Source organism: Panicum hallii, chromosome 8, assembly GCF_002211085.1.
Source record: "Panicum hallii strain FIL2 chromosome 8, PHallii_v3.1, whole genome shotgun sequence".
Classification (NCBI taxonomy): Eukaryota; Viridiplantae; Streptophyta; class Magnoliopsida; order Poales; family Poaceae; genus Panicum; species Panicum hallii.
The window spans coordinates 37951761-37975093 of record NC_038049.1 but is presented as its reverse complement, the minus strand read 5'-3'; the positions used below and the strand labels follow the sequence as shown (position 1 = coordinate 37975093).

General features: G+C 42.7%; 1 protein-coding gene across 1 annotated transcript; it reads right to left on the bottom strand.

Moving 5' to 3' along the window:
• Positions 1-18128: 18128 nt before the first annotated feature.
• Positions 18129-19688, bottom strand: LOC112902728 (leucine-rich repeat extensin-like protein 1). Its single transcript, XM_025971893.1, has one exon. The coding sequence runs from the start codon at positions 19438-19440 to the stop codon at positions 18226-18228; it is 1215 nt and encodes a 404-aa protein (XP_025827678.1). The 5' UTR covers positions 19441-19688; the 3' UTR covers positions 18129-18225.
• Positions 19689-23333: the final 3645 nt, after the last annotated feature.

The window sequence follows — 23333 nt, the reverse complement described above, 5'->3', positions numbered from 1 at the left end:
ATAATTAAGCAATAATTAGCGGATGGTTACTGTAGCATCACTGTTGCAAACATGGATTAAGTAGGCTCATTAGATTCGTCTCGCGATTTACAACCCATCCATACAAAAAATTTTGCAAATAGACTTCATTTAGTACTTCAAATTAGCAAGATTCCTTTGCTACAGTGAAATTTTGCAAAAATGCAAAGTGAACTAAACAGGCCCCTACCTGAATCTGTCCATTCCATCTACAGGGGACAGATGCCTATCGCTTTCAGTTACTTGCACGAATCCCTAACGAAATGCACCCTCCGATCATATGGTTGCTCTCGTCCTGAATTCTTGCACACTTTCAGTACTGATTTTTATTCCAGATGGTAACTCAGTACTGTCTACTGAATTCTTGCAGAAGCATCGTCGGGCCGGTAGTTGGGCCTGGCACTAGTCGCTGGACAATTCGTGCAGCATTTGGGGCCCAAACCGCGTAAGGGGGGGCTGAGCTCCCGTTTAATCCCACCCCGCTTGTGTGAGTCGTGAAACGCACGCTCATAGCCTGCCATCGTGCCAGCGGAGACACCGCGAGGCAATCGTGGTTAGCAATAGTAATATCAACAATCATGCTAGCTACTGCATGCAGCCTTCTCCATGAGGCACACGGCCCCAACGGGGGGTACGGTTCGGAATTAAGAAAACTAGCGGCCAAAGGTTTTTTAATTTCATTTTTTTGATGATGAATTCAGTACGGTACGGTAGACAATATCAATGATGGGCAAGCATCATCAGAGTAGAGTTGCTAGCGTCAAAATTAACTAGCAAGATATCCCGCGCAAATAGTGCGGATCAGGAGGAAAGAAAAAAAAACTGGATCAAGAGGAAAGACGTCCGCACTAAGGCACTGCCTTTGCTTTGAGAAGGGACCCTCCGAAGCCTAGCTGGGGCAGGAACCTCCCAGCGTTGGCAGCCTGGGATCCATCTGCAACCGTTGCATAGGGAGATGGTGAAAGCATCTAGACCTTTAATTTGAGTTTTAGTAATTAATGATAATATTTATGAACTAATAATTTTTTGAGAAGAAATGAGTGTAGAAAGGTCCACAAGTAAAATGAGCATACATTGATACTATAAGAAAGCTTGGAGATCATGTTGAGGGATACGCTGAAGGCAAAGGTAAAGGTATATGATAGGGGGTGATTAGTGGATGAAAAATAACCGAATTAATAGGATAGATACCTGTAGGCGTCGATGTGCCCTTGCATGATGGTTCTATAGTGCCATTTTGCTCAAACACTTTTATTGCATCATAAGGGCTAACTTGGTTTAAGAAAATGCCAACTTATTTTCAAAACGTGTGCTGACATGTTGATGCGGAAAGTCCGGCCTTAAGAGGCAGACGGTCCGCGACCGTGAAGAAAATCAGTCAGAAAACTTGGTGTTTCTGGTGGGAGCTGAAAAGTGTATGGCGGACGGTCCACCACTGTGGTTGGACCGATTTAATCGGTCAGTCCCTGGTGTCCAAAATTTTTAAAGGGCGGACGGTACAGCCCAAGGGGGCGGACGGTTTGCCATCTATCCAAAAGGTTATCCAAAAACTTTGATGGTTCTGGTGACGCTGCAAGAATGAACGGCAGGAGAAGCCTGAGAGCAGGAGATTAGAGGTCCGGAGGGGGTGCTCGGCCCGTGCCACGGCGGCGGCGAGCTGTTGGCCGGGCGGCGTCTGGATCGGCGTGGCGCACGCGGGAAGGGCCAGCAGGGGCGAGCTAGGGCAGCGGCCGGCGTTCAAGTGACGCGTGGGGAGGGTGGAAGCAGGAGGTGGAGCGGCAGCGGGCAGCACAGCGGCGGCCGGGGGAGAGGTACTGCGCCGGCGGCAGAGGAGGCAGAGCAGAGAAGGGCGTGCGAGAGGAAGAAGAAGGGAGGGGGGGGGGGTCCGAGGGGTCTTTTTGAGATTTTCAAAAATCTCAGGGATCCTTCTGTAAAGTAAAATTTCCCGTTGCTCTAAAACCCTAATGAGGAAATGCCTAAAATATAAGTTGTAGCGTTTTTCAAACCCTACAACATTGCTTTAAGCTTCAAGTTCAAAAACCCAAAGTACACAGCTTTAATTTTAAATTTTGAACAAAAGTTGTATTTAAATAAGTTTTGTCCTTACTGAGGTAGATTTCATGCAATTTTGGACATAATTGCAAGTTTTCATGCAATGTCATGATGACTTGCATTTTTACATTTTGATCCTAAGTAAACTTTGAAAGTTATTTTTATACCTCAATTTTTTGCATAAAAGGACCCATACTTTTGCATTAATCACATCTAAGTCCTTATTTTCACATAAACACCCAAATTTCATATAATTCAACATATCTATTACAATTTATTTCCTAGTGTGATACAAACTTGCCCCCTAAGGTGTCACAACCTTCCTATGTTGTTGATTCTACCTTCCATTCTTACATTCTTACCCAATTAACACTAAAGGGCCCAAATTTTTAAGAATTACATAAACACCCTTTTCCCTTTGTACTTAAATTTGAACACACATACACAAGATCAAACATGCATACTTTACGCTAAAATCTAAGGTTTATAGTTCTAAATACCTGAATGTCACAGGATAGTCCGCTCCTATGAGGCGGACGGTCCGCGAAAACTCTTTTTCCACAGATTTTGAGTGTAATGGTTGGATTTTGAGGGAGTGGCTATATATATCTCATACCCAGTCGTGGGTGAGGTCTCTTGGCACATTTGAAAGCTTTCTTGATATAATAGAGCCAGCTCCCTCCTCTCTCTCACTCACTTTGCTTGGTGGTTGCATTCTTGAGAGTGTTAGAGCATTCTTGTGCATTGCATCAAGATTTTGAGCTTTGTGGCATTAGTGAGTCTTCAAGCAAGCATCATCGACTTGTTACTTTTGGAGGTTGCCGCCTCCTAGACGGCTTGGAGAAAGTGAAACCGTTGAGCCCTTCAAGAAGATTGTGAAGGTGTCCCGTTTTGGTTTGCGAGAGGTTCTTGTGCTCACCTCGCCGGAGTGGTGAAGAGCAACTCTAGTGAAATCGAGGTTTGGAGAGATTCATTGATTTAAGCTGGCTCAAGATCAAGAAGAGTTCTTGGTAGAGGAGCGGTTGGAGTTTTGAATCTACCTCAACATAGATTAGGGGTGACCGGCAAGTTATCGACACCACAGAAAAATTCATGTCTCGTGCCCGATTATTTATTTGCTCATTTAATTATTGCAATTTACTTCGAGCACTTTACCATACTAGAGTTTGGATCGCTACTTATCATCCTAGGTTGCAAAACCCCACTAGTAATCGGAGTTAGCGGAAATAGAGGCTCTCTTGTGTCACTAATTAAATTTACCTCGTGTTTATGATTTTAGTTAAAAACCGCCTATTCATCCCCTCTAGTCGGTATCCTTGATCCTACAGATGGGCACAAATGCAGCACCCAGGGTTTGAGCCTGGGTAGGTGGCACCTCTATTGGATGCTCTACCACTGAGCTACACGCTCATCTACTTATACACCTATATTGCCATACATCTGCTGCATCTTTCCCCATCACATACTACGGCATCTACAAATTTACTATTGAATTTGGCAAAGTACAGTCCTCTCCTTTATGCTCACCATCTTCAACGGCCATCATCTGAAAGGACCAACACTAGGTCTAGAGGGGGGGGGTGAATAGACCTTGTTCAAATTTTCCTGAAAACCTTGGCAGAAAAATGTTAGCGGCCGGATGATCCGGCACAAGGTCGGATCTTCCGGGAGTCGGATGATCCGGCCCAAGGTCGGATCTTCCTACCTAGAGAAAATAACCAACAACTAAATTCAAAATATACTTAACTTTTGACAATTCCCTTTGAATACAAAGTTGGTAAAAGGTATTGCAAAGCCTATGCAGGAATCCAATATACGAGATCTACACCTATTTAGTAGATCAGGTCGAAACAAGCTCAATAACAATATGAACAACAATAAGTAAAAGGAGACACAAGATTTAATCCGAAGTTCACTCCACCAAGGAGCTACGTCTCCGTTGAGATGCTCACGAAGAGCCGAGCTGTCACTAGCCCCAAGTCTCTCACAATCAACCACAAAGGAGGATTGAGTTAATTACTATTGATCTCACAAAGAGATGGGTAATACAAACTTCCAGAAGCTCAAACCACAAAGGAATGGGAGCTTCCCGGCACCTCTAACCGTCTAGGAGCAGTGCTCCAAAGAGTAACAAACGCAAAATGACGAATCAAAGGATGCTTCAAGTGCTTCTTGAGATGAATAAGTGAAAGCCCACGAAGTGCTCTCTTCCCACACCCTAAATCTCACTCCCTCTCAATCCCTAGGTGAATCTTTGCAAGAATCAAGCTCTTGGATGGAGGGAAGAGTTGAAATCAATGCTATGGAGGTGTGTTAGGTCGTGGGAAGCAGCAACAATGAATGAGGGGGGGGGGGGTGAGAGGGTATAAATACCCCACCCACCTCAAGTGACCGTTATGTGTATTTCTGAGGGGTACTGGATCATCCAACCCAGGGTCGGATCATCCGACCCAGCATTCACTTTAAGCACGAAAAGCTCTCCAGAATTCTCAGGGCCGGATCATCTGGCCATGGGGTCGGATCATCCGACAGGCAACAGAGGGTTTCAGGCTTATAGGTCGGATCATCCGGCCTAGAGCCGGATCATCCGACCCAGGGCAGAGGGGAACAACCAGGCAGACCGGATCATCCAGCCCGGGGCAGAGGACATTTGCTGGCAGGCCGGATCATCCGACCCAGATGAATTTGCAAGGAAGGTTTGCTCAATAAAGAATTTCATCTCAAACGGAAGCACTTTGACAACCTGGATCAATCGACAGCATCTCCCTTTATAGTACGGTGGTCCTATACTCAAATTCAAAACGAAAATCTAAATTAAATCACCAGTGAATTCCACCACCATACATATTTGAATTGGGGACCTTCTTTTCATCTTCTTCTCAATTCTTTCATTTTATTCCTGCACAGAACTTCATCAAAGCATCATATCCCAAATTGTGATTATCAAGAATCACCAAAATCAATTAGGGGCCTAGATGCACTTTCAATCTCCCCCTTTTTGGTGATTGATGACAATACCAATTTGGGCTCACAAGGGAGAAATAAAATCCATAAATTGTAAACAACAAAATGGAAGAGCTCCCCCTAAGTATGTGCATGTACAAATCAAAGTGGTCTCAAATACCAATGCACATATTTAGGTGAACTCCCCCTAAGACTTTCCATAGAAGTGCTCAAGTGTGATGAAAATAACCGTGATGCATATGACAAGATATCCAAATCAACAAAGTGACAAATAACAATACAACATCCACACGCATCAATGCTAATTAAAAAAAACAAGTTCATCATCACACTAGCAAATAAGTCTTACAAATTGTCAAAGAAGTTAACAAAATTCATGATCACCAAACATAACACCAATACATAGTTCTTACATGTCCAAAGAGAGTTCGATAAGATATAAATTTAGATAGAATGACGATGACACCCAAATATCACTCCCCCTTTAGCAGCAAGCACCAAAAAGGAAGCTGATCATCAGCTCACTCGGACTCGGTCTCGTCATCGCCGCCTTCTTCCTCTTCTTCTTCCTCTTCCTCCTTATCACTATTAACTTGACCCCCTTGGAAAGGCATCTCTTGTCCTCCATAGTCAAGCTCAACATCATCACCAAATTGATACTCTTGAGGAACATAATCATCCCAAGGATTGTAGATGGATGGTGGAGAAGGAAAGTCTTGAGGCTCACGAACGGGAGAGTGAGGAATGTCAACTTTGGCCATTAGCTCCTTTTGTCTCCTTTCTATCTTGAGGAGTTCCTCATCCATATATCTCCTATGTTCTCGCATTTCATGTGCATTTTGGCGACACATATTGAGGCACGCAAAAATCCCTTGAGCAATAAAGGATAACTTGCCTTGCTTGGACTTGGAAGTCTTGCGCCTGCGAGAAGTAGATGGTCCCGTAGGTGAAGGAGGAGCAGCTCGCGAAGATGATGCACTGAGAGTGAAGTTCGAAGCATAGGCACCCGGAAAGGGTCCACAAGCAGGAATCCCCGTGCCATGACCGGCAATATGGAGAGTCTATTCGATTTTTCCTTTGTTTGACCGATAGGCCATGTGAATGGTGTTGTGCACGATGTTGAGCTGAGTTGCCGCCTTAATCATGTGAAAGATGTACGAAGCATAATGGCATGCACTAGATGAATCAGATGAACAAGCAATGATCTTATGCTAAATAAACTCCATGACAGCAAACTTGGGACGATTGGGGGCCATTTGAGCTAGTAGGTTCTTGGCTCTAGAGGTTATTTTATCTGAGTCACCACCTCTAGGAGTGAGAGTGAAGCTAAAGAGTGTGTTAAGCATCTTGTAATAAGGAGTGAGCCCCTTGATTTGCCCACACACTATATCTCCGTAAGCTCTATCATACATGAAGTGCATCTTGGAGGGCTCAAGTTCATTACCTTCATGCAAGTCAACCTTGTAGGTGTCACGACCCACAATGTAGCCACCCCCATAGACTGTAGACTCTCCAGTATGACCAAACAAGATACTAAACTGAGCCATATTGTATCTAAATCGCTTTCCTCCGATTGACCAATGGATAGTTCGCTCATCTTGCTCAACAAATAGTGTGGCATAGAATTGACCCACAACCTCTTCATTCCATTCACATCTAAAACTCATGATCTCCACAAGATCCATTCACTGCAGCGATCATATACAGCCTCAGCCACTTCCTTGACCGGTGACGACAGCCTCTTCAAGTGATCCCAGTCAATCTACCTCATCTCAGTGGTAACGTGCTTCTTGGTCATGATAACGGATTCATACCAATCAGCTTGATGAGGAAACCAAAAGCGAACATCTCCAAAGAAGCTGCGCTCAACATGTCTGGGATCTTCACTATATCGAAGTGTTGATATAGAGTTGCCACCCCTCTTGTAGTTCACCATTGAGGGATCATGGGGGCCACGAGTTGGACGCATGATGCTAAGAACCATGGTTTCAAGATATGAAAGATCAATATTATCATCATACTCATCTGTTGGACGGCAAATGCTGGCTTGCTTCATTCTAGGACGACCACTGGAACTTCCTGCAGCCGTCGAGCCTCTCCCTTGAGGAATTGGTGCACCACGTCCTCTTACATTCCTCCGAGGGACGGTATTCTTTCTTGTCTTTTCTTTAATGTATACCTCTCCATCGGAACCAGTTTCATACTCCGTTGATTCGGAGTCGGTGGGAGGACCCTTCTTCTTTGTCACCTTTTCCCTCACCATCTAGATCAAAAGATTAACAAGAATTTAGGATATGAATCGAGAGAACGATATGAATTCATGAGCTTGTTGTGCATCTCAGGGCAGGACGGATGATCCGACCCTAGGTCGGATGATCCGGGAGCCGGATCATCAGGCCCACCATCGGGTCATCCGGCCCTGCTCGGGTATGAACTCCAAATTCGTGAATCCGAGAAACTAGCCCACCAAAATGTATGAAACTTTAGGCATGATCTCTAGATGGGTAAAGAAGATGATTCACCGAAGGAAATCGCCTAAGACACCCTACATTGAGAGATCGGGGCGAGAGGATTTTGAAAGAAATACCTTCGAGTTTCCCGCGTGATTTGAAACGAAGTTCTGGAGTAATGCCGGATCTTCCGATGCGGAGGAAGCAAGGCACAAGAGGGCACGAAGAAGTCTTGATTGGGTCAAAAAATCGCCGCGTAAGATTTTGAGAGAAAAGTGGCCGGCGGAGGAAAGAAAGATGAAGTTTAGGGTTCCAAACGGTCGGTTCCTTATATAGGTGAAGTGCTAGGGCCGGATCATCCGGTGTAGAGCCGGATGATCCGACGGCTGACTGAGGTAAATGACGGGGAGGCCGGATCATCTGGTGTAGAGCCGGATGATCCGGTACGTAACAGGGGCAACCCGGACGAAGGTGTCGGATCATCCGGTATAGGATCGGACGATCCGACAGTCGACAGAAGTAGAGTGACGGATGATCCGGTGAAGGGCTGGATGATCCGAGTTCTACCAGAGATAAAAGCCTAGGTGATGTTGATTTGAGGAATTTGATCCGAAGAAGATGATTGGAAGTATGGACATATAAGACCCTTGACTTAAAATGATCAGCCACATTCATCATTACATAACTATGATCATTTGAGCCAAGGAAAAATCCAAAGATCTCAACACCAAAGATTTTTGAAAAACTCACACAAAAGAATTTTTCTTAGTCTAAGCATCAGTACAAGGTGTATACAATAAGTCAAGCCAAGTTACGAGAATCCAAAATATTTAGCTCACTCCTCGAAGAACAAAACCTTTGCTCATCGAGAGGCTTTGTGAAGATATCGGCTAGTTATTTTTCGGTTCCTACATGACTTAGTGCGATATCTCCTTTGGCTTCGTAATCTCTAAGGAAATGGTGTCTTATGTCAATATGCTTGGTTCTTGAGTGTTGGACCGGGTTGTTGGCTAGTTTAATGGCACTCTCATTATCACACAAGAGAGGAATCTTTTTGTACTCACAACCGAAATTACGTAAGGTTTGCCTCATCCAAAGTAGTTGAGCACAACAAGCACCGGCTGCAACATACTCGGCCTCGGCGGTGGATAGCGCAACAGAATTTTGTTTCTTAGAACTCCAAGACACCAAGGACCGACCAAGAAATTGGCAAGTCCCTGTTGTACTCTTTCGATCTATGTTGCAACCGGCATAATCCGAATCGGAGTAGCCAAGTAGGTCAAAAGTGGAGCCCTTGGGATACCATAAGCTAAGGTTTTGAGTATGCACTAAATATCTAAAGATTCTTTTAATAGCCACTAAATGACATTCCTTAGGATTGGCTTGAAATCTTGCACACATGCACACACTAAGCATGATATCCGGCCTAGATGCACAAAGGTAAAGAAGAAATCCAATCATGGAGCGATATACCTTTTAATCGACCGGTTTTCCATCTTCATTGAGATCAAGATGTCCATTTACAGCCATAGCAGCCTTGATGGGCTTAGCATTTGCCATGTCAAACTTCTTGAGCATGTCACTTGTATACTTTGTTTGACATAAGAATTTTCCATTCTTCAATTGCTTGATTTGAAAACCAAGAAAGAACGTCAATTCACCCATCATGGACATCTCAAATCTCTTTGTCATGATCCTACTAAATTCTTCACAAAACTTCTTATTAGTAGAACCAAAGATAATATCATCAACGTAAATTTGGCAAACAAATAAGTCCTTGTCTACTTTTTGAATGAAGAGAGTAGAATCAGCTTTGCCCATTTCAAAGCCATTCTTAACAAAAAAATTCCTTAAGGCATTCATACCACGCTCTTGGATCTTGCTTGAGCCCATAGAGCGCCTTATGGAGCTTGTACACATAATCGGAAAATTGAGGATCTTCAAAGCCCGGAGGTTACTCTACATATACCAACTCGGAGAGAGGTCCATTTAAGAATGCACTCTTCCCATCCATTTGATATAGCTTGAAGTCATGATGGACGGCATAGGCTAGAAGAATACGAATGGACTCAAGCCTAGCCATCGGAGCATAAGTCTCACCAAAGTCTAGACCTTCAATCTGAGTAAAACCTTTAGCAACCAATCTAGCCTTGTTTCTTGTGACAATACCATGCTTATCTTGCTTGTTCCGGAAAACCCACTTTGTACCAATTACATTTTTCTTGGGCCTTGGAACCAACTCCCAAACTTCATTTCTTGTAAAGTTATTCAATTCTTCTTGCATTGCAATGATCCAATCCGCATCACCAAGAGCATCTTCTACGTTAAGAGGTTCCAAAAAGGAAACAAACGAGTAACATGCACAAAAATTTACTAAACGTGAACGAGTAGTTACCCCTCTTCGAATACTCCTAAGGATATTATCAACGGGATGATCCCGTTGAATACTTTGATGAACTCTTGGATGAGGGAATATTGATTGGCGTTGAATAGGCTCATCATCATCGCCCTCATCATGAGAACTATCAACTTGAGCATCTTCACCACTAGCTCCCCCTTGATCATTGCCATGATCATGATCGTCACCATGAGCTTGATCTTGATCTTGAGAAGAACTTGGTGGTTCGACTCTTGTTGATGATGATGCATTAAGATTAGGACAAATATTCGGAGGTTGGGTTTTCGCTTGCTCTTCTTCTTGATCTTCATGAGGTCTTACTTCTCCTAGACCCATCTTCAAGATGGATTGGTTTGGAGGCTCTTCATTACCTACAAGATTATTTTCAACTTGCTCTACTTGAGAGCCGTTTGATTCATCAAATTTCACATCTACCGTGATCTCAACACACCCGGAACTTTTGATTTTCTTGTTATGAATATAACACTTGCAACCAAAGACTCTAAAGTAATGCACCTTTAGCTTGTTACCGGTGAGGATCTCATATGGAGTCTTGCCCAAGTACTTTTGAAGATAGAGACGATTCACAGCATGGCAAGCCGTATTAATTGGTTCAGCACAAAAAGAATCTGGAGTCTTGTATTCATTAAGCATAGTTCTAGCCATCTCAATAAGAGTTCTATTCTTCCTTTCAACAATGCCATTTTCTTGAGGGGTATAAGGAGCTGAGAGCTCATGCTTGATCCCTTCTTCATCAAGATATTCCTTCACATTGAGATACTGAAACTCCGAACCATTATCACTTCTAATATTCTTAATCTTCAATTCAAACTCATTTTGTGCTCTTCTAATAAACCTTTTGATAACCCTTTGAGCTTCACTTTTATCTTGCAAGAAGTATACCCAAGTGTATCTAGAGAAATCATCCACAATCACAAGACTATATTTATTTCCACCAATACTAACATAAGCAATTGGACCAAATAAATCCATATGAAGTAGTTTCAAAGGTCTTGAACTAGTCAATATGTTCTTGGGTGGATGAGGAGCACCAACTTGTTTTCCGGCTTGGCAAGCACTACATAACCTTTCTTTCTCAAAAGTAACATTTGTTAGTCCTAAGATGTGCTCACCCTTTTCAAGTTTGGCTAAGTTCCTCATGCCAACATGGGCAAGCCGGCGATGCCAAAGCCAACCCAAGTTAGATTTTGCCACTAAACATGTCTTAGGTTCCACTTTAGTAGTTGTGAAATCAACTAAATAAAATTTTTCCTTTAAACGACCTGTGAAAGCAATAAAGGAATCCTCCCTTCTCAAGATGGTCACACCCTCATTAGTAAAGAGATAATTGTAGCCTTTTTCAAAAAATTGTGAAACGGACAACAAATTGTACCCTAAAGTATCGACTAAATAAACATTAGTAAGTGATGAATCTTTTGAGATAGGGATATCACCTTGACCAACAACATCACCATAGTTATCACCAAACATGATTCTCTCAATAGGCGAGTCATATTCTTCAAGATTAGTAAACGTTTTCTTCTCTCCGGTCATATGATTTGAGCAACCACTATCTAGCAACCATGTAGGACCACCGGAGGAATATGCCTACAAAACAAATCAAATCTTGATTTTAGGTACCCAAATAAAGTTGGGTCCTTGAGGGTTAGACCGAGACATCTTGGGCACCCAAACACTTCTCATCATTTTCTTGGCATGAGCGCCAACATACTTGACCACCATCTTCCCATTTTGATTCCACATGACCATGTAATCAATTGTGTAGTTGGAATATGGTTTACGCTCAATGATCTTCTCCTTTTCCTTAAGATTGGTGGAGTCCTTGGCAACCTTGCTAAGAACTTTAACCAAGGGCTTTGCTTCAATGTTGTTCACCCTTGACGCACCATGAGCAATGTTCATCAACTCTCCAAGATTGGTGCCTCTCTTGAACAAGGGCACCTCATATCCATTTATTTTTCTTGTGCCATTTGACCTTCCACCACGTGTGAATCCGAGTCCATCCTTAATAGTAGGATATCTCTCGGCCTTATATGCCGGATGTGACTCGAATACACTCTTACCTTTGGTTTTACTCATGTCAACCAACTTGCTCAAATCCCTAATTTGAGCATCTTTCGCTTTGACCTTTTCTTCTAGCTTAACAAGGTTAGTTACACAAGATTTGATATCAATTGAATAACATCTTGAGCAACCTTCATTAGTGGAGACATTTGGATTATGAGTTATTTTGGAGTTGGTTTTGGCATTTTTCAAAAGAGTGTCAAAATTAGCTTCAAGATCTTTATATTTGACCTCTAGGCTTGAATGCCTTTCTTGAAGCTCACTATGTGCATTCTTTAGATTAACAAAAGAGTCATTAATTGAAGATGATTCTTTAGACATCCTCTTAAGAGAGTCATTGGCACTTGACAAGTCAAGTGTTAATTTATCAACCTTCACCTTTTCCTCAACTAGAGTTTTCTTAAGGGCAAGATTTCTTTCCTTTTCAAGGATAAACAAGTCTTCTTGCCTCTCAAGAGTCTCTTTTCTCTTTTCCAATTTCTCCATTAATTTTTTAATTTGTTTATAACCCTTTTTGCCAAACTCATTTATCATGTTTCTTTCTAGTTCGGCCTACTCTTCATCTAGGTTATTTTCTATGTCACTAGATGTTGAGAGAGTAGATGATGGAGGAGCGGAAGCATTTAATACCTTGGTCCCTTGAGCCATAAGGTAAATGGGAAATTCATCATCACTTTTCGAGTAGTTGTTGAAGAGTCTTTGAGTTGGTGTAGGGGCTTGAATTGCAAGAGTTGCTACTTCTTCTTTGTCGGAGTCATCACTTGACTCCCAACCTTCACCAACATGGGCGTTGCCATATTTCTTCTTGTATTCCTTGCTCTTCTCCTTGTACTTCTTCTCTTTATCATGATACTTGTCTTTTGACTTATTGTCCTCCTTGTCATTCTTCATGTGAGGACAATCGGCTATGTAGTGACCTTTCTCACCGCACTCATAACACCTTCTTTGGTGAACCGGCTTCTTTTCACCTCTTCTCCTCATGAACTTCTTGAAGTTCTTCACCATCATGGCGGTCTCTTCATCAGTGCTATCATTGTCACTTGAATCTTCCTTCTTTTTTGACTTTGAGGTCTTCTCTTTTGACTCAATCTTCGTGCTTGTTTCGGCCTTTAGATCAATTGCCTTGACTTCACTTTGTTCAATTGACTTGGACACATCCAAGTTGTTCATCTTATGGAATTGCAACTTGTTGAACAACTCCATGGGTAGCATATGCTTAAATTTTCTTTTGTCTCTAATCATGGTTGCAAGCATTGGATTCTTCGGAGCATATGCTCTAAGCATTTTCTTGATGACTTTGTGCTCATCCCAATCCTTACTACCGAACATCCTTATCTCGGTCACAAGAAGCTTCAAGTGATCATGCATTTCTTTAAGACTTTCATCCTTCTTCATGACAAAGGATTCAAGTTCCCCTTGAAGAACATCCATCTTTCCTTACTTAACCACATCCGTTCCTTCATGAGACAATTAGAGTGTATCCCAAATATCCTTTGCAATTTCAAGCCCTCTTATCTTGTTGTATTCATAAGAGCTTAGAGAGCTTCGAAGAACCATCACGGCTTGAGCATTATGGAAGAAATCATGTTCTTGCTCTTTCGTGTGAGGAGGGTTGGCATTAATGTCCACACGTACAACCACAATAGTCCAAAGAGAAGGATGAAGACCATATAAGTATATTTTCCTATCATCGCTCCAACGAGTATAGTCACTCCCATCAAAGTGAGGAACTTTTCCCATTGAAACCGATGTAAAAGCAAGGTTAGCGGGATCAAGAGTTTTATGAGAGGAAGAAGTCTCATATGAATGAGACACCGCATGAAGTCCTGCAAGAATTTCTTTCTCCTTCAACTTCTTCTTGAGAAGCTTTTGTGCTTTCTTCTCGGCTTGGTCGGCAATCTTCTTTCTTATCTTCTCACTTCGTTTCTTCTTCTTCTCCGCTTCCTCCAAGCTTTCATCAACATCGCTTATAGCGAAGTCGTCATCATCATCTAAGCATGATTCCATAACCACATGTTCTTTCTCGGAGGATGCACCAATACCGGAGTTATCACCGATCCTGGTCATAGTGTGTTTCCCTTAGCGGTTAAGCCTTAATCAAGGGATTCGGCTCTAATACCAATTGAAAGAACCAACACTAGGCCTAGAGGGGGGTGAATAGGCCTTGTTCAAATTTTCCTAAAAACCTTGGCAGAAAAACGTTAGCGGCCGGATGATCCGGGCTAAGGTCGGATCTTCCTGCCTGGAGAAAATAACCAACAACTAAATTCAAAATATACTTAACTTTTGACAATTCCCTTTAAATACAAAGTTGGTAAAAGGTATTGCAAAGCCTATGCAGGAATCCAATATACGAGATCTACACCTATCTAGTAGATCGGGTCGAAATAAGCTCAATAACAATATGAACAACAATAAGTAAAAGGAGACACAAGATTTAATCCGAAGTTCACTCCACAAAGGAGCTACATCTCCATTGAGATGCTCACGAAGAGTCGAGCTGTCACTAGCCCCAAGTCTCTCACAATCAACCACAAAGGAGGATTGAGTTACTTACTATTGATCTCACAAAGAGATGGGTAATACAAACTTCCAGAAGCTCAAACCACAAAGGAATGGGAGCTTCCCGGCACCTCTAACCGTCTAGGAGCAGTGCTCCAAGAGTAACAAATGCAAAACGACGAATCAAAGGATGCTTCAAGTGCTTCTCGAGATGAATAAGTGAAAGCCCACGAAGTGCTCTCTTCCCACACCCTAAATCTCACTCCCTCTCAATCCCTAGGTGAATCCTTGTAAGAATCGAGCTCTTGGATGGAGGGGAGAGTTGAAATCAATGCTGTGGAGGTGTGTTAGGTCGTGGGAAGCAGCAGCAATGAATGAGGGGGTGAGAGGGTATAAATACCCCACCCACCTCAAGTGACCATTATGTGTATTTCTAAGGGGTACCGGATCATCCGACCCAGGGTCGGATCATCCGACCCAGCACTCACTTTAAGCACGAAAAGCTCTCCAGAATTCCTAGGGCCGGATCATCCGGCCATGGGGTCGGATCATCCGACAGGCAACAGAGGGTTTCAGGCTTATAGGTCGGATCATCCGGCTAGGGCCGGATCATCCGACTCAGGGCAGAGGGGAACAGCCAGTTAGACCGGATCATCCGGCCTGGGGCAGAGGACATTTGCTGGCAGGCCGGATCATCCGACCCAGATGAATTTGCAAGGAAGGTTTACTCAATAAAGAATTTCATCTCAAACGGAAGCACTTTGACAACCTGGATCAATTGACAGCATCCCCCTTTATAGTACGGTGGTCCTATACTCAAATTCAAAATGAAAATCTGAATTAAATCACCAGTAAATTCCACCACCATACATATTTGAATTGGGGACCTTCCTTTCATTTTCTTCTCAATTCTTTCATTTTATTCCTGCACAGAACTTCATCGAAGCATCATATCCCAAATTGTGATTGTCAACAATCACCAAAATCAATTAAGGGCCTAAATGCACTTTCATCGTCACTATCTCAAAATCTGACTCGTGGTAATTTTTTTCTCTAATTTCTTTTACTCATAGTTGTTCTCAGTAAGTTAATGCTATTAAATTATGCTTCTTCATCATTATTCTAATGATTTTTAGGTTGTTAATCCAGTCCCTAAATTTCCACTAATAACATGGTTGGGCCTCGTCTCTTCAAAAATTACTTTAGTTTTGACTTTAGTTTCGACGTCAATGGTGAAATCATCTTTTTGATGGAGCCGAAACTATTTTTTAAAAAAATATTTGTCGAAGCAACTTCTTGGTGGTAATGTGGTAATTCTGAGAATACTTTAGAACTTAAGGAGGAAGGAGAGGTCCGTGAAGCTATTTTTTTTTATCTTCCTCTCTATTGTAAGCTGTTCCCGGATTTCATTTGGACTTCTTGGGTGAGGTCCTTTTATTTGTACGTATTTGGTGGAACTTTAGCAAAAACCTGTTGGAGAAGGCCCAGCAAACAGACACTAATACTTTACATATTTGGTGGAACTTTACCAAAAACTATTTTTCTTCCTAATTCTCTTCTTAATCGATATATAAATCAAATATTATTTCTTTAGTTTATAATTTTTACATTTATCTATTAGTAGTCATATTCGATATGGACTTTTTGATCAACTACTAATTTTCTTATGCTTTTATTTTTGAATTTCGCTATTTAATAATTGTAACTCTTTTTATCAAGTACTAATTTTGTTATTTTTATGAACCTGAATTTACTATTTGGTACAAATTCTTTGGTCAACTGCTAATTTCTTATTTTCTTTCTAATTCCGAATTTAATTACATACTAACCGGTTAGTATTTGGCGTGGACTTTTTGGTCATGTTCTATTTTTTAATTTGTTAATTCTGAATTTATATATTTATTAGTTGTACACAATATGGACTCTTTAGATTGGTTTATACTGTTAGATTTTATAAAATCCAACAGTAACGTGGGAATTTGTATACTCTCTCGGCGAATATGGTACCTTGTATATTTATAGTTTTCTTCTCTTTTAAAGCTGATATGTTACCAGGTAGACTTGTATTCATTTAAGCTAAGTGAGAACCTTTGTTAGATCCATTTATTCTCACCGGTTACACTTATGTTGTGTTGATTATTTATTATTTGAAAATTTAAAATTTTATTTATTAACTAATAATTGTTAGTTACAAATATTGCTAACTGGTTAGATATTATTTTGTTAAATTTGATCTATTCCATAACAAGCTAGGAGCATTTTAACAAATGACAATCATGTTTTGGTATTCTATTTCACCACAAAATATTTAAGCAATGTTATCTCGATCTGTAGAGCTCATAAACTACGTACTTTTAGTGCACGACATGTATATCTCCAATGCAACAATCTATATCACTGGACCATATCAGATTAAATTGGGATACATACATATACAAATATCTTTGTTTGACTTTCTTTATTCTTACCTAATCCCAATCCCGTAAAGAACATAGCCTACACATACGGAAACTAATCCAAATTTGCTATTTGCCCGTACAGACACATGCTTCACAGGTCATTTTCGGTGCTATTTCTTCACATATCTAGAACAAGGATTTTACCTATATGATAACCAAAACATATTTCAATGGCTGAAGAAAAAATATTAACAACGTACCAATATATGATAAAATTGTTACTACTATTATTTTTCTTCAAAAATTGATTATTTCTCCTTTTGGTATGACACATGCTTCGGATTTTAGTTTAAATATTCAAATATTTTCAAATCTATGTTTAAAGATCGTTCATTTTTGTTGGATATTTTGTCCAAAATTTCCCCTTTAGATGGAATTTCAATTAGGGTGATGCTCAAGCGCTGAGGCTAGTATATTTTCAGCTTTACTGTGCATCCACGTAGTAGTTCTCTTTTCCCTTTTCCTTTATCCGATGCCTTCTTGACATGCCAAATATATATACGAAGTAAACATGGAATTAGCGTGTACATCAGATACTAGCGTGGACTTGTATTTGACACGGACTCATATCCTTGTGTCCAATCACATAATCAGTAGGTTTTTCTATTCTTTTCTAAATTTATGTATTTATTGGTCGCATTGATCGTTGACTCTTTAGGCTAGTATAGACTATTAGATCTTTATAAAATCTAACGGCGTATATTTTTCTCTTTTTTGATTAATATGGGAATTTCTAAACTCTCTCGACGAACATGGTGGCTCCTTTTAACACTATTATATTAAGATAATAATAATAGATAAGGATATATATATATATATATATATATATATATATATATATATATATATATATATATATATATATATATATATATATATATATATATATATAGAGGAGGGCCAACTGTATAGAGATGAGCAAACGGGAGAAAGAATAATACTAGTAGATGGTGGTATGATATAATCCATGTTTGTTTGGATTCATGGATTAAATTTTAGATGGAAAACCATTTAAAATATAAATGGGTGAAACTAAACTTTAGTCCGAATTAGGTGGGTTATTAATTTAACTAAACTTTAGTTGGGATGAAACTAAATTTTAGTCCAAAATTTAGTCCATCTGTTTAGATCACCTAAGGGAACATTAGGACTAAACTTTGGATTCAAAGAGGTTCTAATATGCCAGAAAGAAAACACCTGTCCAGAAAAAAAGGAACTGGGTCCTCAAAAAATAATTTTAGTCAGCCATCACAGTTTCACAAGGACAAGGTTGCAGATTGTCCCCCCCGAGTTCCTCCTACAGGTACCGAGTCCCCGGCGGCGGGTAGTAGTGCGGCGTCCTGGCGGCGCCGTCGAGCTCGGGGTGCCGCGTCCCCGGCGGAGGGTAGTACGAGCCGCCGGGCGGCGCCGGGTAGTACGGCAGCGCACGGTCCACCGTGCTCGGCGGGGGCGAAGGCGCCGATCTGGGATAAACTGGGTAGGCCGAGCCTGACTCCGCCGGGGGCGGGTAGGTGCTGGTCGGAGGGGCCAAATTGGACGCCGGTGTCGGTGGGTAGCCGCTCGGCGGTGGCGGCAGGTAGGTCGTCGATGGTGGCGGCGGGTAGCTGGAGTACGGTGCCGGAGGCGCCGAAGGACAGGCTGCGCATGACGCAAGTGGTGGTGGCGGGTATGCCACCGTCGGCGGCGGCGGGTAGCTGGTGTACTCCGCCGGAGGCGCTGGGCAGGCGGTACATGACGCGGGTGGCGGCGGGTACGCGATGACAGCCGCCGTCGGCGGCGGCGGGTAGCTGCTGCTGCTGTTTGGCGATGGGAACTGTGGATTAGGCGCTGCGGGAGGGGGGTAGCTGATCGGCGGAAGCAAGTCTTGCAGCGGCGGGTAGAGAGGAGCGGAAGCTGGCGGCGGCGACGGCTGCGGTGGCGGAGGGTACCCGCCGCTCGGTGGCGCGAAGTTTGCCGCCGCGGGAGCAAGGTAGGGTGCGGTCGGCGGAGGCGCGCAGCAAAAGCTCGGATTTTGATCCGGCCGCGCGCCGTCCGGCGCCGGGTAGAGCTGCTGCGGCTGCGGACACGCGCCGGCGCCGGGGCCGCCGCTGATGGCGTATGCGAAGCTGAGCGTGCCGTTCGGCTTGCCGTCGGGGGCGCTCACCTGGTAGCTGACGTGGCGCAGCGCCGCGCCGGCGCCGGCGCCGGCTCCCCCTCCGTGCGCCGCCAGGTCGGACACCGGCACGCTAGCCGTGCCGACGAGCTTGGTGCCGAGGAGCGGCACCTGCGCCTTGACCTCGAACTCCACCAGCTGCTGCTGGCCCCCGCCGTCCCCGTCGAGGTCGAACGCGAACGCCGCGTCGTCCCAGTCCGGGCACTCGCCGCCGTCGGCGTCGGGCGGCGTCTTCTCCCGGCGGCCGCCGAGGGACACCGCGGCGTAGAGCGGCGGCTTCTGGAACGGGACGAAGGCCTTGACGCCGCGGCAGGAGATGGACTTGATGGTGATGCGCCGGCTGCCGGAGGCCGAGGTCATGGTCGGCTGCTTGGCTTTGGAGCTCGGCGCGGTGGGAAGGAAGCTATCTGATGCCGGCTCTGACGATGGATCTGGGACGCAAGTGCCTCGCTGTTTTTGACCTTGTGCTCTTGGTTTCTTGGATCTGGGTGCAATTAATTTGCTGATGCCTTTGTTTGTCTGATGACGGGCAGATGGATGCTTCTTGCGTAACACAAGTGTTCTTGGCTGCAAATGGACATTGCTTCCATTTTTCAATCTGTTATTATTCTTTTTTTATTACTTGGGAGACAAAAAGGTAGATTTAATCTTATGCTCACCATGCTCTTACGAGGCAAAAAATAATTATAAGCTGTCAGAACATAATTTATTTCAACTGTGAGATAAAAAGATTTCAAGTTGTTTGGTGCCAAAGCTTACAGTTGGTTGAATTTTTGTAAAATCAGGGTTTAAAAGTATCTTCCAGGCATAAAGTTGGTAGTTCTTTCTTTCTTGTAAGGAACAAGTTGGTCATGTCTAGATGTCACCTGTGAGCTGCAAATTGCATCCAAAAAAATATTGCACATAATTAACTAGGTAATAATACAGCAATTTTTTCGCTTCGCAAATAGACTCAATTCATTATATGAACACATTTTTATCAGCACATATGCACTAACAACAATCATGTTTAGCATCTCCCATTTTGCATACCGGGACACACAAGCCCACGTCTGATGACTACACTTGTCCCTTTCCTCCTTTTCCTTCTTCCGTTTTTCTTCACCTGTACACTCAATGATGCTGGTACATGTTTATCAAAAACAAATAATGCTGGTACAATGAGTGTGACTGCGAGAGCTCACCACACATCTAGAGAACAACATTTGTCAGCGCATGCAAAAAGCTAAACAGATTTTTTTTGAAATAAAAAAGCTGAACAGATTTTTATTGGATCAAAATAAAGGGACATTCAATACATCTCTTTTGCTTGTCATCTCATAGCAGATTTTTCTTCTTTTATTTTTCGTTTCTCTTTGTCCTTGAATAAATAATATCACCGTATGTTATACTTTATTATGTCTTTTTGCATACACTCTAATATTTAAAATATTTGGTTCAACAGTTTTCCAGACTTAATTCAACAATTCCATATGACATGTTCAACTCTGTTTATGTGAGAAATTGTAAAGCCACATCTCATATACAGTCAACTCTTTTAACATCTTTGTTCAGCAATCTACGAAGTCTGATGAAACAATTTGGAAAAGCTATTTCAAAAAGGTGTGAATATAAAAGTTATAGATATTTCCTCTAATTTGACTCTCAAACAATCCATGGTTCAAGTAGCTAGATTCCAAAATGAACACATGGTTACGATGGAAACATGTTTAAACTTTAAAATTGAAAACCACATTTCCACACTACTATCCTGGGCAACAGGATGCCCGACATCCCTGCATAACAACATACACTGATCTTGAAGCGAAATATATTATCTGTGTACACACATAATTGTGGTGTTGATTTTCCAAAAAGAGAAGAGAGTGAGAGGAAGAAGAAATACTTATTCCAAGTCTGTTTTTAATTCGCTCCCACGATAAGTTGAATATAGACCTATCGAATGTTAGTCAATTGCTTTAGACACTAGTCCAAAGACCTTTTCGCTATTTTATACTTTATTATATATTTTTGTATACACTCAAGTATTTAATTTTTTGGTTCAACAACTTTTCGGACATAATTCAGCAATCTATGAAGTCTAAGTAAACAATTCGGAAAAACTATTTAAAAAAGGTATGAAAATAAAAATTATAGATATTTGCTCTAAGTTAACTCTCAAAGAATCCATGGTTCAAGTAGCTAGATTCTAGCACGAACTCATGGTTATGTTGAAAAGTATGTTTACACTTTAAAATTGAAAACTGCATTTTCACCCCACATCTTGGGCAATGGGAAGCCCGACCTCCCTACATAACAACATATAGTTTTCATATGGAAGATGGGAAACTGATATAGGGCACTCTAGAGAAGCATCTCCCAATTAATTTACCTAAGAACATGTTCTCAATTTAAATCCATTGGATTTCCCCTCTCCTTTTCTTTTTTTGAGATAGAATAAAAAGAAAAAAACAATTTTGTCACGACCCAAGTCAATGAAAAACATGATTAAGATTAATACCACACCATCATGAGCATCATCCAATCATAATCAAGCATCATGTGCATTTTCTTTTATTGAGAAATTCATTTTCCTTGCTTAGTGTGAATGAATGTTGTGAAGCAAGTTCACATTTTGCTATATGTCTATGCCCCCAAACATTTTATTCAAATACTAGATGTCAAATTTTGAATTCTGAATAATTTTTAAGAATTTTTGGATGTTTAACCCGAGCCATAAAATTCTTGGAAAATTAGAAAACTGTAGTATTTATCGAATTTTTGCGAGCAATCTTGAATAGCTTTTTGAGTGTTTGTTCTTGCATTATATTCTTGATAATTTAATATTTCTCCAGTAAATTGTTGGTGATTTTTGAAGCCCGGGAAGTAGCAGTTTTGGATTTTAGAAGTTGGAGCATTATATTTCGGGTGGTTTTTCTGGCCGGCCCCACCTGTCAGCCGCACGCCAGCCTCTCCCCGCGCCCCCGGGCCCGCGTGTCAGTCCCTCCCTCCGCGTCTCCCGCGCCTCCGCCCACGCCCGTTGGGCGCTCGCGCGGTGGCGCACGCCGGCGGCCGCTGGCTGGGCTAGCGTGGACCGCCCGGCCCTTGACCTCCCCCGCGCCACGCCCGTTCGCCTCCTCTCCTTCCCCTTTCAAACGCGCCATTCCCCTTCCCGGCCAAACCCTAGCCCGCTCGCTTCCCTCCGCCCGTCGGCCGCCGCAATCCGCCACCGTCGGTGGACCTCCGCCCGATTGCCCGCGCGTGCCCCGTCCCCTCGTCCTCCTCACTCGATCCCGACCCTCCGCTACCTCCCTCCCCGACCGCAGCCGCTCACCGACCCGCACCTCCATCAGCCGCCGCCATTCCCTGTCGCGCCGCCGTTCGCCGCCTCGCCCCGCTTGCCCGTGCCGCGGGCGAGCACCACTGCCGTGCTGTGCTGCTCGTGCGCGCGCGCTTTCCGCCCTGTTCCGCCTTGGGCCGTGCCGCCCCCGTCGCCGCCGCGACATCGTGCCGCGTGCGCACGCGCATTCGCGCACGGGCCACATCGCGGGCGCGCACTGGCTGCGCCCCGTGGCGAGTCAAGGCCCGCTGCTGGCCTTGACTCCGCCCGGGCGGGGCTGGCAGCCTGGGCCCGCCTGTCGGCGCCCAGGAGCGCTAGATCCGGGTGGATCTAGCGGTTGCAGCGCGTTTTCTTTTATTTGAATTATGCTGTGATCTTGTAAAATGCGTAGTTAATTGTGTAGATCTCCAAAAATGGTGAAAATATTTTTGTTTGTTTACTCTCTGATAGATCTACCAGGAAAAAATTATGGTTGGGCATGTTAGAGTCCTGTGCTTTGAGTTATATTTTATTCTTTCCAAATCAAGTTAATTGCTTAACTTGCTGTGTGATGCTATAAAAATGACAAATTAAATCTTGTTAGATTTCTTGTGAAATGATCTAATGGTGTAACTTTTATAAATGACCCTAGGCTTTTTGATAGGGTTTAAGGTGTTTAATAGTTTTCTGCTCTGCAAGCTTATTAATTTCATAACTTTAGTTTAAAAAGTGATAAAATGGAAAAACCACTTTTGTTACCCTTTTTGCCATGTCTATGCTTCCTGGTAATTTTCTATGAATTTATGGACATGTTTTGCATACCTTGTAAGATTTAACTTGTGTAGGGCAGCTGAAAATTGTAAAGTGCATAAGTAATTCTATAAAAATAATTTTGCTGCAAATTCAACTCATATGAGTTCCTTTTGATATTCCCTGTGTGCATAATTTAAATTAT

What these genes read in the sequence shown, in the direction of transcription:
- LOC112902728 (XM_025971893.1), bottom strand. Translation starts at nt 19,440, where the DNA reads ATGACCTCGGCCTCCGGCAGCCGGCGCATCACCATCAAGTCCATCTCC.